The 14,297-nt window shown below is 41.7% G+C and overlaps 1 protein-coding gene across 1 annotated transcript; it reads left to right on the top strand.

Annotated features, from left to right (window-relative positions):
- Nucleotides 1-11,215: 11,215 nt before the first annotated feature.
- Nucleotides 11,216-13,632, top strand: OLIG2 (oligodendrocyte transcription factor 2). Its single transcript, XM_074300741.1, has one exon. The coding sequence runs from the start codon at nt 11,226-11,228 to the stop codon at nt 12,210-12,212; it is 987 nt and encodes a 328-aa protein (XP_074156842.1). The 5' UTR covers nt 11,216-11,225; the 3' UTR covers nt 12,213-13,632.
- The last annotated feature ends 665 nt before the right edge of the window (nt 13,633-14,297 follow it).

Below are 14,297 nucleotides of genomic sequence, written 5' to 3'. Positions count from 1 at the left end.
TCATGTAATTTTTCTGAGTTTTTTCTAGAAAAACCTTTGTCATTTTTTATAGCACAATAGTATTCCATCATAATTACATACAACAATTTGTTCAGCCATTTTAATGAATGTTCCTTCAATTTCCAAACCTTTGCCACCACAAAAAGATCTGCTATAAATATTTTTGCACATGTAAGTCCTTTTTCTTTGTAATTTCTTTTATCTTTTTGGGATAGAGACTTTGTAGTGGCATTCCTTGGCTAAAGGATATGGAAGTTTTATAGCCCTTTGGGTATAGTTCCAGATTGCTCTAGACGCAATGGTCCTCAACCTTTTTAAATAGGGGGTCAATTCACTGTCCCTCAGACTGTTGGAGGATCCCAGACTATAGTAAAAACAAAAACTCACACTCTGTCTCCGCCCCTCAGCCCATTTGCCATAACTCTGCAGGCTGCATAAATGTCCTCAACAGGCTGCATGTGGCCTGTGGGCATAGTTTGAGAACCCCTGCAGAGAATGGTTGAAACAGTGTAAAAATTCACCAACACTAAATTGGTGTCCCCAAATTTTTCACATCCACATCCACATTTGTCATTTTGCATTTCCATAATATTATGAAATATGGTAGTTATGAAATAGTATCCTCAGAATTATTCTAATTTACATTCCTCTAATTAATAGCAATTTAGAGCATTTTTTCATAGTTATGAACAGTTTTGATTACTTTATCTGAAAATTGCCTGTTCATATCCTTTGACCATGTATTAATTGAGAAGTAGCTCTTATTTCTAAAATTGGACTCAATTCTCTATATATTTGAGAAATGAGAAATATTTATCAGAGAAATTTGCTATACATCTTTCCCTGTAGTTATGGTTAGTAATTTTTGTTCTCTACCCTATTTTCTAAGATTTAGTTTAGAATTCTGTTTTTTTCCTGGAGAATTCCCAGTAGAGACCATGAATCAAAGATAAATGGTGACCCTTTGATGTTTAGGTTCCCAGAATTAGATCCAGGGCCTTTTAGGGACAGTGGACCCATGAGTGATACATTATTTTAAAAGTTAAACTTCCAGGCAAAAAAGGAGGAAAAGAAGGGAAGGGGATAAGCATTGTTTGAACTTTAGTTTTATCAGCTTTGCCTCACAGAAGAATACCATACATATTTAGTTTGTTATAGAAACTTGCCTCACCCTGTGGGGGAGTGGAAGGGGAAAGAGAAGAGGAAAAGGGGAGACTAATAAAAGGAAGAACAAAAGTAGAAAGGAAAAGGGATAAAAAGGAGGAGGGGGTGAAAAAGGAGAGGACAGATTGAAGGAGGTGATGATCACAAACAAAACACTGGTGAGAAGGGAAAGGAGAAAAGGAAAAGGGGGAAAATGGGATAATGAAAAACACAGTCATTTTAACTGTGAATGTGAATGGAAAGAACTCTCCCATAAAACAGAAGGAGATAGCAGACTGGATTAAAAGACAGCATTCTACAATATGGCGTTTACAAGAAACACATGTGAAGCAGAGAGATAAAGAGTAAAGGTAAAAAAAAAAAGGCTGAAACAGAATCTTTTACTTCATCTGAAGTAAAAGTTACACTTCAAAATCTATTCTGAAACCTAATTACATAAAATTCTCCAGAAATGACCCTGGATAATCTGGTTATGTGCTTTTAGGTGTGTTTTTGATTTAGACAAATACGGATTGTTCAGTTCTTTACAAAAAAGCTGAAAGAAAAAAAAAAGAATTAGTGGAGTAGTAGCAAAATACATATATAATATAATGACATAATCACAAAAATACACTAATGAATGTTGCAGATCTCCTGACTCTAATTAGGCTCCTCAGGGATAATAATTATGAGTTATATTAAGTGTGTATTGCCCCCATTTTCTAGCATATTGCTTTGCATATTTTAGGAACTTAATAAATAAATGTTTATTGAATTGAATTTTAAAAACAAGAATACCACCAAAATATTGACTTCTACCATAGAGTTTACTGAACAGTACTAGGAAAGTGTGAATTTTCTATTTATTTCTTCGAAATTTTCCTCTTGGTTATAGTATGATCTGTATGTAAGTCAGTTTATTTTGGAAATCATGGGTAATTACACACAGCACAGACTCTAGATTTAAACATCAGTTCATAAAAATTGCCCTACACACACTCACACACACTTTTCATAAAGAAGAATTTGGAGAAGAGAACATAGAAGTGATGGGGAAGAAAAAGTGAAGAAAAACATAATTGAAGAAAGGAGAAGGAAAGAAGAGAAGCAGGAGGAGGAAACAAGGGGAGGGAGAGTATATGAGGAGAGGGAAAGGAAAGTCAGAAGAAAAAGAAAGGACGAGAGAAGGAAAAAGAAAGAAAAGGAGAGAGGAAGCGATGAAGAGTATGGGACAATAAAGGCTATGCAACGACAGTTTATAGAAGAGCACGAAGTACTTTTGAGAGAGCCCGCCTGCTCTTAAAAGAAAATGCGCTTCAAATTTCGCTGTCTGATGTCCAGTTCCCTCCTACCTCTTTCCCAGTCGCATAGCTGCACAGCACAACTAAGACTAAGGGACTAGAAGGAAATGCTTGACACCTGCAGAAAAAGACAGCCCTCGCCAGCGACCTAGAAATTTCAGGTTCTCTTCTCTATAAGGAACCCAAGGAATGAAAAGATAGGTTAATGAGGAGACCCCAATAACTCTTAATAAATCTCAATTGCTCATAAGCTGAGTCGGATTTACCATTATATTCTCCTTGACTATGAATGAATGTGCATGGATGAATGGATGGAAGCATGAAAGAATGAACGAAACGAATCAACCACAAAACTTTCTTATTTCTTCACTTTTATTTGGCTTCAGCTTCCTTCCACTCCCTGCCCGGGCACCTCCGAAGGTCCTTTGGCACAAAATACCCATTACTCTTCACTTGTCAGGATTGGAGAATAGTTCCTGTAGTCTGAAGAAAAGGGTGTGCAGGTGGGTGGTACAGGTGTAAGTTTCTTTGAGAAAGCCGGTCTTGTCCTTCGAGCTTAAGAGATTGCCTAGTGCTTTGTTCCCTGAGCACTTGAGACCGCTGTTTTTGAAGTGGAAAGGCTCCTAGCCTCCTGGATCTCCGGGAACGCGAGGTTCCACCAGCCCGAGCTGGATTCTCGGTCCGTAGGGAGGAGCGAGGGCGCCCTCTGGACCTGAGGGGCCAGCGAAAGAGTGGAGATGGTCGACTTTACAACAATGAAGTCTTTCCAGCTTCAAGGGACTAGCCAAAAGACAGGGTCACTCCCCTACTATCAGATCAGGACTTCATTCAAAGACACTTATTATCATCTTCCCATGTGGCTATGAAAGAATACTTAAATTAGTGTGAATGTAAAGATACTGCAGAATTTTCTTATTCTCATCAGAATTGATAATGGTGCAACATAGGAAATCAGTCTCTGGTAAAATGTGATTTCTCCCCCCCAATAATAATTACAATAACTATTGCCATATCACTTTAAGGTTTTCAAAGCATTATTCCCACAATAAGCCAATCCACAACATTGGGTTGTGGAAAAGTGATTGAACTTGGAGTCTTAGGAGAGTGGAATTCAACTTTCATCTTTGCAGCTTACTACCTGTATATCATTTAAATCTTTCAGGGCTCTGTTTTGTCTTCTGTCAAATAGGGAATTGGACTAAGTATCTTGAAACTTCCTATTTTGTTGGGGGAAAAAATCTGAAGTCAAGCCAATCTATACATGTAGTGAGATGACAATGTAGATATTTTGACAATATCTCTTACAAAATAACAATAATGATTGTTTAAGTTTAGTGTAGGTTTTTCTGATAGGATCAGAGGTTCATAAAATACATACAATTTCAGTTAAAAGGAGGAAGGTCGAACCAAGGACATATATCTAGTTAAATGAGAGGCTGAGTTCTTCATGTTCCATTGTACTTTTCATACCTTTTGGAGGTGTAAGGGAAAGGTGCAGAGCCTGCCTCACAAACCAGATGGGAAAGTTCTTTTTCTCTGAAAATCACCATTTTCTGGGACGTCTGTTGTAAGAGCAGGGAGGTGAAAGCTTAAACTGTTGCATTTGTTTTATGCAATATCCCATTTCTAATGGGATTGAATCTGGTATTGCTGCTTCCTGTAGAAAAGACGACTGTAAAAAATATAGGTTTTATCACTTTCAGAATCCTCTAAATCTTTTTACTCAAGTACTCATCTATGCTCCATCTTCAGGAAGCCTTATTTTATTCCTCCAGTCAGCAATAACCTTTTATTCATACACTCCATTCCCTTTGTTTATGTCTCTTTGTGCTTAGATCCATACACTTAGAGAAGAGTAAACTAATCTCATTTTACAAATGAGGAAACTGAGGTCTGGAACTCAAAGTACCAGAAGCAGAATATCAACCCAAATCCTCTAACACACAATCCAATTTTTCCACTACCACGACTATAATGTTTCACCTTATACTATAATGATTTGAGTCCAGTTTTCTCTTGAGATCAACAAGTACTCCTTGTATAGCACTGATGAGTCTTTCTACAAAGGGATAATGGGAAAATTATACTGTTTATCCCTTGATGTTTTTTATAGGTTAAATCAGATCTCATTTTCAGAGTTATCGAGATATCAAGGGAAGTGTTGGGTTCACTCTGTATTTAGGTATGCAGCAGGCTTTGTGATGCCTTGGAAAGAGCTTCAGCTTTGCATTTACTGGCTATGATTTTTGGCACATCACTTTAGATCTCTGGGCCTCTATTTCCACATCAGTAAAATAAGAGGAAGACCAGATGAATCTCTAGGGTCACTAACCGCTCTAGGTCTACAATCTCGTTGGAGCACCCTGCAGAACTCCCCAGGCAGCATTTAGCAATCCAGAAGCCTGAGGTTCAGAAAAATAACCCTCATTAACATCAAAATAAAGAGAGATCCAAGCAAGTTCCTTAAAGTCCTTAAATTGCCAGGGGAAGAATCAACAACCTGGAGAAGTTACTTCACAGAGGGTCAATTCAGGAACTAAATTATTTTTGATCTTTCCATTGAATTATATAGACAGATAGTAAACCTCATTGAGATTTTGAGAGTTTTGGGGTTTTAAGAGCTGAGGAAGATCATAGAGATAAACTCCAAACCATTCATTTTTCAAATGAAGAAATTAAAAGCCAGAGCTATTTAATGATTTGCCCAAGGTCACCTTTCTAGGTGTCTGGTGGTTTTACCACTCCCTCCTTGCCAATCACAATGGTTCCCAAAGTGGAAGCCTTAAATTAAGCCTTCCAAACTCAGGACCAAGTAAGGGTTTAGATACACTGTTAAATAGAAATAGTGCTCATTCATTTTCTATCTATCCTACACACATATACTCATTCATATGTAGAAGTCACAATGACATCATTTTATTCAGAAACTTCCACCAAAACAGAAACCTACACCTCAAGTTCTTAATTCTTCAAAAACAGCAGTATATGTACCACTTAAATGGATGCAATTATTCTCATTAACAACCCAAAGATACATGCATACAAATCCATTGACATGTACTTCTATAACATGCAGACATGTCAATACATGTTAATGCTACAAAATTTTATTGTATCTGATCTTAGTACTGGACTGAAGACTATGGGCAACGATACAAAGATGAATAATGATAATAATTGCTCACATTTCTACTTTCCTCATAACAATCTTGAATCAGCATCACAGAATTGCACTGTTAAAGTTGGGAGGGATCTCAGATGTCACCTAAAGCAACCCATTCTTGAACCAGAAAAGCAATTTATAATATCCCAAGTTCGACCTCTAAAGGCAAAACTCAGAGGAGAGCAAACTGCAAATATCGATTGCTCTTTAAGATTTTTTTTTCTATGAGGCGGTTCTGTCCAATATACAGGTGGAGAAATTGAAGTTTAGAAATATGATGACTTTCAGGGGACCAGAGTGGTACTCCAGTCCAAGTTTTCTGATTTGAGCCTATGACTTGCTACTGCAAAAGATCAGGAGAAGATGCACATTCAATTGCTTTTGGAGTTCTATGGTCTTGAAGTTTGTGGTCTTGGTGTTGCTTTTTTGCCCTCCCTCATGGCCCCATTGGCTGAAACGGCCTTTTCCCCTCTGCCAGGAATTGTTACTGCTGTGCCTTTTGGACCGCGTTAGACAGGACAGGAAGCCGTTCAACTTGGCAGCCACGGCGCTAACAGCCCAGCAGGCAGAGGGAGGGATAAAACTTGAATGCCCAAAGGAAGAGGAAAGGGAGGAAAGATAAAGAAAAGAGAGAGCAAAGGAAAGAAGTTGGGAGGTCTATCTATTTCTAACTCTGAAAGTAGAAAACCGAGCCTGAGAAAGTTCGGCGGGAGCTTTTCCCACCCAGCCACTAGGCGGCTTGAGCAGAAACCGACCCTTTGTGAGAGGAAAATGCAAAAAGAGGAAAAAGAAAGAAAGAAACTCCATAACTCCAATGCATTTGAACAGCGGATTCTGAGAGCTCCAAAACGCCCGCATCTGCTAAGAAACTCCCTGGGATTTTATCGACAGTAAATACAGCGAGTGACTCTCCTGCAAAGCGCGCGCGTGTGTGTGTGCGCGCAAACACACACACACACACACACACACACACACACACACACACACACACACACACACACACACACACACACACCAACCAGCACCACACCACCATCCCTCAGCTGGAAGCAAGTTGAAAAGAAGAAAGCGAAGCATTTGAGAAGCCTTTTTCCTAGAGCTTCAGAAGCCACAATGTTTTTCTTTAACTACAGTTACTTTCACTTCTCCCCTTCACCCTCCAACCCCCTTAGTTTTTTTTTTTTTGTTTTTTTTTTCATGAAGTAGAAAAGACCTTTCTGACAAGGAAGTCTGGAACTGTACAGAGGAGGACACGGCTTCAAAGCAATGAGCTCAGCTTTATCCGCAAGTCTGGGGGCGAGATAACTCCCCTAAGCACTGTCCGGGACCTCAGTCTCTGCTCCGCCCCTCCCATCCGCCGCAACTTCTGCGCAGCCACTGGACTGGCCTGAGGAGAATAGGGAGGTTACTAGCCTTGCGTACTCTGCTCTGTACACAGCTGGTTACGGGAAGGATGCGGTTGAGGGCCTAGTTTTCTGATTTGATAATCACAGACCCATAGGACTTTAAAGCTGGGGGATAACAAAACAAAACAAAACAAAAAAACATAGATCTCCTTCTAGTCCAACACTGTCGTTTTATAATTCAGTGCTATTGCCCTACGTTCAAGCTGCTGCTGCTGTTCTACTGCTCATTTGGTTTCATATTGAGTGGTATCCAAGTTTCAGATGCTCTTTTTAGAGACCCTTGAACTAGATCTCTTTGCACTCCTCCTCATACACAGGTGCAATTACGTAGAGTCACCCTCCTGCCCCGCCTTTAATCCCGCTACAGTCAGCTGCCTGCGGGCGGCTAAGTCTTAGCTCCTAACCTGGCGGGTAGCCATGCCTTCTGCAGCTGGTTGGCCAGACTCAGACTAGCCTCCTTTACAGGCCAATTTGCCTATAACAAAACCAAGACAAACGGCACCACGTTCTCTTGGGGATGGTTTTCCACACTGTATTGGGGGACGGAGGGGGGGGAATGAAGAAGAGTAGAGTGTGTATACTTATGGATGATCATACATACAAATGAATTGTTTATACTTGCACAAACCAGAAAATGCGTGCACACATAGCACAAATGTTTGTGCATGTGTGAACACACATACCTAAAAGCACGGAAATGCAAAAATTAGACTCACAAGCACAGAAATGGGCGCTTTCGCACACCTTTTATTCATGGAGACTGTACGTATCGACTCTTGTGCACAAGCAAGCTTTCCCAACCCCCCACCCCAGCCAGATTGTCTATGTGACAGATTCTCCTAATTGAACTGTTATGGGTCATCATCATAACCGTTAGGCAACATATTTCCACGCTTCAGGTCTTAACGTTTTAAATACATATTTAACGGACGGTTTGCAGTGCCAGCTGCGAAACACACGGTTAGAAAAGCAATTCTTCAGAAAGAAGATACCAAGCTGGGGCTGGGAAGAAAACCTGCTGAGATTTACGTAGATATATGGGCAAGGGCAAGTGAGTAAAGATTACAGTAGTAAGGTCCTCTCACTTCCAAAGTTCTCAAAATGCATTTGAATTCAACTCATTGGTTAAGTATTGCATAGAGAGCATGTTACTGTGCGAGGCACTGTGTATAGAGTCACAGCTTACTCTCACAAAGAAGTTCCCTGGAGCAGGGATAAATTTATATTTTCTTATTGAATACACATTGGCTCTGCCCTTAAAACATTTTTAATATGGGAAATAAAGTAAAACAAAAAAAAACTCGGAGACAGTTATCAGCAAATTTCAAAGCAGAATACAGTTTCCCTTTTCATTATAACAACTTTCCTAAAAACTCGTGTGATTCCAAAATGTACCAAATCTAGAAGATCGGGGATAGGGAGTAGGTTTAGGCAGATCGCAGTAATTTAGGAAGCAGCCAAAGCAGGATAGCCATTGTAAGGGCTCGCTGATTTTCTCAAAGTGCCTGTTGATTATAATGAAGGAACTCTTAAGAAATGTTACCGGCATTCAGTTCCAAACTGTCAGGACTTTTCTATGTAGCTTCTCTCAAGACCTTTGAATCTCAGTTTCCTCGTTTTTACAATGGATGGAAAATAATCTACCTTTAAGCTACTTCGAGAGATTGTTCTATCGACAGAGCAGTTACGTCCCATGGAGTTGTTTTGTTTTTAAGCTTTCAAAGACGTTCCGATGTAGCCTTGTAAAATTGGCGAGATCCCGTTTGTACAATATCTGAAAGAAGTTTATCTAGGCCTAAAAGATTTCAGACTCAAGGCAAATAAATTTAATTGCTACTGCTTCTCCTAATAGTGGAAATACAACGTAGAGCTCCAGTTTTGTATGTTAGAGTGTTATTAATATATCAGTGGTCAGCACTCACTATATTTACACTTGGTTGCTCTAACTGGCAAGGAGATCTGAGACCGGGAGGAAAGCTAGTAAACCTACATGAAATTCAGCATTCAAAAATTTCAAAAAATTTAAAAACCATCTATCCAATCAACAAATATTAAGTACCTATGATTATTTGGTGCGATCAAAATTATCATGCAGATAAAATAGGGTACTACCAATAATGTTTTAAAATTTGGTTTTCTTGCAAGGCTACTTTAATTTATAATCTCTGTCCATTCTCCTGGATCTTTTCCTTCTTCCTTCGACTCCCAAAGGCACTCGGAGAAAAATATAAGTTTTCGGGAATCAGCAGATGGCTGGAGCGCCGTTATTGCCTCCCAGACACGAGGTAAGTGTTTAAGTGTGGGATGGGTTGGTTAGCATTGTGCCTGGTGAGTGTTTACATTCGGGGCGAGAAAATACAGATGGGATTGTGAAACCTATTAAAACTCTCCAGAACTGCTCGAAACCAAGGGAAGATTCAGAAGGGCAGAGGCAGACGGGACAAGACTGGGAGGGTGGGGACGAGAAGAGGTTAGTAAGATATTTTTCAAAATGGTATTGTTGCTTGCTTTAAGTTTGTTTGGTCTGCGTCTTCCTTTCCCTACTCACGCTAACAGCTGTTCCTAACACTAATCATTGTTGTATTTTTATAGAGATTTGACAAAGCTTCTCTCTCTTCCTTCTTTCCTCCCTCCAATTCTACCCTCCTTTTCTCTCCCTCCCTCCCTCCTTCTGTCCCTCTCCACGACTCTACTTCTTGAAGACGTCCATTGGCTCGGGGGTGGGAAGAGGCGTGTGCCCGGGGTCCGTTTCATTGAGCGGAATTAGCCTGGATGACATCAGCTTCCCAGCCCCCTGACAGAACGGTGCTTATTGGTGCAGAGGCCCCTCCAGGACAATAACATTGTTCTCCTTCCCCCAACCCCCCTCCTCAACCTCGGCTGTTGCCGGCTGATGTGCCTATAAAAACCCGTCGAGACCCTAAAGGTGCTAAATATCATTACAGCTCTGAAACAACGCCTATCGCCGAACGCGCAGAGCGGATACCGGTTTCTCCTGGCTGCACCTTGTTTAGAGATCGCCTGGAAAAAAAAAAAAACAACTAGTAAGTGTCGGCCGCCAATCAAACCTTCTCCCCACTCTTTACCTTAGCCTAGCAGCCCTCCGCCCCCAATCCCAACCCTACCGGTATTTCTGACATCGAGTCAGAGTAAATAATCAGTTTACTCAGCTCAGATCCGGAGTTAGGGGCTGAACTCTAGACGAGATGTACCGAACCCAGAAATAGAGGGTGGGGGGAGGATGTCTTCTCGTCAGCACCCTTTTCTTCTACCTTGTTGACACTTCTGCCCTCATCTCACCCTCAAAGCAACAAATAGGAAAAGAAGTAGCAAGTAGTTGCTTCTGTTTATTCGTGTTCCTATCACCTTGAAGAGTTAACCGACAAGAAAAAAAAATAGAAAATAGAGCGTGCGTGTTTTTGTATGTATGTATGTATGTATGTATGTATGTATGTATGTATGTTGTGGGGTGCCGGTAAGGGCTAATATAACAAAAGCAAAGTACTCTGCTATTCAGATTAGGTTTTCCCACTCTACAAGAGTTTTCCTCTCTTATAACCCTCATTCCTCCTGCCGACTGCCCCGATTTGCTTGAAACCTAAAGCTAGTTTTCCCACACTGACACAATCCTCCTCCCTTTCTAAACTAGTCGTTCTCCTCACCCCTACCCCACTCATACTCCTAAGGTAAATTTCCGTGCACTGCATTGGAGAGTAGCATGTAATGAGAACCAGTAAGAGAAAAACGAGGAATAATAAAAAGATTGCCTACTGCGGAAGGCCGGGATGTGGGTGGGAAGTGGGGGAGAGAAACCTAGTAGTTGTGGGAATTCTTGTATGTTGCTAAAAGTTAGGTTAACGTACGAAGATCTTAAGCTGCTGGGGACTTGCTGCTGCTGCACGGTTGTAGAGAGGAGGAAATTTTTCTTTCACTGACTTAGTGTTTCTCTCTCCCTCCCTCTCCCCTCCTCCTCTCCACAGGAGGCGTGCGAAGCGGCTTGGCGGGCAGGGACTCCGACTGTGAAAGAGGGAGTTCACTAAGAGACCACCGGTGTGTGTGTGTGTGTGTGTGTGTGTGTGTGTGTGTGTGTGTGTGTGTGTGTGTGTGTGTGTGTGTGTGTGTGTGTGTGTACGCGCGCGCGCGCGCGTGTGTTTGTGTGTGTGTACGCGCGCGCGCGTGTGTGTGTGTGTGTGTGGCGCCTGCCCAGGGGATATGGACTCCGATGCCAGTCTGGTGTCCAGCCGCCCGTCCTCACCGGAGACGGATGACATCTTCCTTACAGCCCGGAGCAAGGGTAGTGGCGGTGGGGGTGGGGGTGGCTTCTCCGGGGGCACGGTCTCTTCCTCCACACCAAACGATTGCCAGTCGGAGCTAAGTGTGGAGCTTCGAAACGCCATGGGCGCGGCGGGCGTGCACCCGGGGGACAAGCTGGGCGGCGGCTGCTTTAAGTCTTCGTCCTCCACCACTTCTTCTTCCTCTTCCACCTCATCATCTTCTTCGGTCGCATCTTCTACCAAGAAGGACAAGAAGCAGATGACAGAGCCAGAGTTACAGCAGCTTAGGCTCAAGATCAACAGTCGTGAGCGCAAGCGGATGCACGACCTAAACATCGCCATGGACGGACTTCGAGAAGTCATGCCATATGCGCACGGGCCCTCGGTGCGCAAACTCTCCAAAATCGCTACTCTACTTCTGGCCCGCAACTACATCCTTATGCTTACCAACTCCTTAGAGGAAATGAAGCGGCTGGTCAGTGAGATCTATGGAGGCCACCACGCTGGTTTCCACCCGTCAGCCTGCGGGAGCTTGGCACATTCGGCGCCCCTGCAGGCGGCCGCTGCGCACCCAGCAGCTGCGGCAGCGCACGCCTCTCACCACCCAGCAGTCCATCACCCAATATTGCCGCCCGCTGCGGCGGCTGCAGCGGCGGCGGCTGCAGCGGCTGCGGTCTCCAGCGCCTCCCTCCCAGGTTCTGGCCTCTCAGCAGTCAGCTCCATCCGACCTCCTCATGGCTTGCTCAAGTCTCCTTCGGCGTCCGTAGCCACCCCGTTGGGTAGTGGAGGGGGAGGCGGTGGCAGTTTCCAGCACTGGGGTGGGATGCCCTGCCCGTGCAGCATGTGTCAGGTGCCACCACCTCACCACCACGTTTCAGGTATGAGCACGACCAGCCTCCCCAGACTCACTTCCGACGCCAAATGAGCTCAGCCAGAACCAACTAAGTCTTTGGAATGGGCTCTGGGTGGGGACCAAGAGGGTGAGGAGCAGAACTAGCTCCAGCTGTGGATCATTTTCCTAGAGAAAAAGGGAGAGGAAAGGATGAGGAACCCTAGACTGTGAATCTCTAAGAGACCGAAAAGACAGAGGCCCCAGTTGCTAAGGTCGGTGACCTTTTCCCTGTGGCCTCTGCCATCCCTCCCGGACCTACAAACAAAACAAAACACTTGTTTGATAAGGCAATTTAAAGAAGGCACTGGCAACTTCCACTTCTATGTTCCCCTTCTCTTCACTAGGCAATACACTGTTTCTTTGCTGCTGATTGAAGCCGAGAAGGATCTGACAACACTTGCACCAATTTTTTTTTTTTATTATTTTCTTCTCTTCTTCCCCCAGTTTCTTCTTCCTATGGATCATTTAATTAGCTCAGAGACCTGGAAAAATGAGTCCGAGAGGGGCTAAGATCTGGTTGCAACAGGCAGACTTGCAACACACCTCGTATACTAGTTCTTTTAGTTTCCCCCTTGTATAGAAGTTGGATGGCGGTATTCTGTACAGCGCATACTTGTTCTTTCCATTTTCACTAATTGTATACACCCACAACTTACCGTGAATTATGGCAATTTTTTTTTTTTTGCTTTATTCAGCGTTGTTCTTGTTCATCCGAGCTTTTTGTTATTCTTGTTGGCTTTTTAATGTGAATTTGTATTTTCTCAAAAGAGGAGACACTTGGTAGGCAAAGCGAGAATAGATGTTTTTGAATTGGAGTAACCAAAACGGCCAATGCCTTTTTAGTGGTGTTCTTAGTTATATACATTTTAAAGGCATTTTACTTCTCTCTTCCTATTTTTTCTGTTGCAGATCACAAAATGTGAAGGTGGATTAGTTTCATTTCTTACATGAAGTTTGATATCCAGTAGTTTGAAAGAACTAAAAAAAATGTTGCTGTAAATGTAGTCTAAGTAATTTTTGTTTGTTTGTTTTTAAAGTTTTTCTTGTGAAGTTGTAAATATAATGTCAGATGATGAAATGCGTTCTTTTTTTGCTGGAGCTTTCTGTTTGTACATGTGTGATGTATGAGGCTCGTGATTGTCTAAAGTTTTCCTTTATTAATGTTTTCTTTAGGCCACATTTAACAATGTTATGACAAACCTTCAGTGTGCTTTCTTTGTCAAAACAAAACAAAACAGAATTCCATATTACCTTACTGTAATACTTAGTGCTGGGCTTCTTAGTATCTGCAACATAACATCACTTTTCTTATCGCTGCTCCCTGCAGAGATTTTATCATCTGTTTTATTTTTGTAAAAAAAAAAATGCTAAATAATATTTATTACTTGTTTGGTTGCAAAAACATAAAATAAATGATCAACTGTTGAAATTTTAAATAAAAACACATTTTAAGTAAGTAGCAGGTTTTTCCCATCTGTTTGTAATATGAGAAAGTCTTGGGAACCTATTGCACTGAAGTATAAGACTTTGAGCCGGGAAAGAAAAAAAGTATCTGATGCCTAGGATCACTAAGAACTCCATCCCAGAAATCAGTCAAATTTGTTCCACAATTTGGGAGAAGATATAGTGAAGGGGAGCACTTTTCCAGATTAGATTTAGAATTAAGAGAATCATTACTGAATTTATGTTCCTTCAAACTCCAATGACAAAACTAATTCACTAGGTTATTATTTAGCCTGGTATGAGATCCAAATTCTTAAGATTAGTGAGTATGGAAACAACTGAAAGATATGAAATTGGTCAATTTTGAAAGGAAGCTAAATAATGTAATTTGGGGGATAAAATTTGTCATTAAACTAATTTTTTTGATTCTCAGCACATCCTTCAGTTAGATTCACAGGAAAAACTTCTCTGTTTTTCTAGTCTAGTTTCCTGGCAAGTCATTGGGGTTTCTCCCTCATCAGTCACTAGGTCATTTAATAAATCTTAAAAACAAATATGTGAAAGAAAAAAATATAATGAAAAGTCTCATCAAATTCTTAACTGCTCTCTTCTTAATTTGGACCAGAAAAACGCCTCTCTGGAACCACAGAACAGGTCTATGGTTTCCTTGTCTTC

This window comes from Sminthopsis crassicaudata, chromosome 3 (assembly GCF_048593235.1).
Source record: "Sminthopsis crassicaudata isolate SCR6 chromosome 3, ASM4859323v1, whole genome shotgun sequence".
NCBI classification, from domain to species: Eukaryota; Metazoa; Chordata; class Mammalia; order Dasyuromorphia; family Dasyuridae; genus Sminthopsis; species Sminthopsis crassicaudata.
This window is presented reverse-complemented; position numbering and strand designations above follow the sequence as displayed.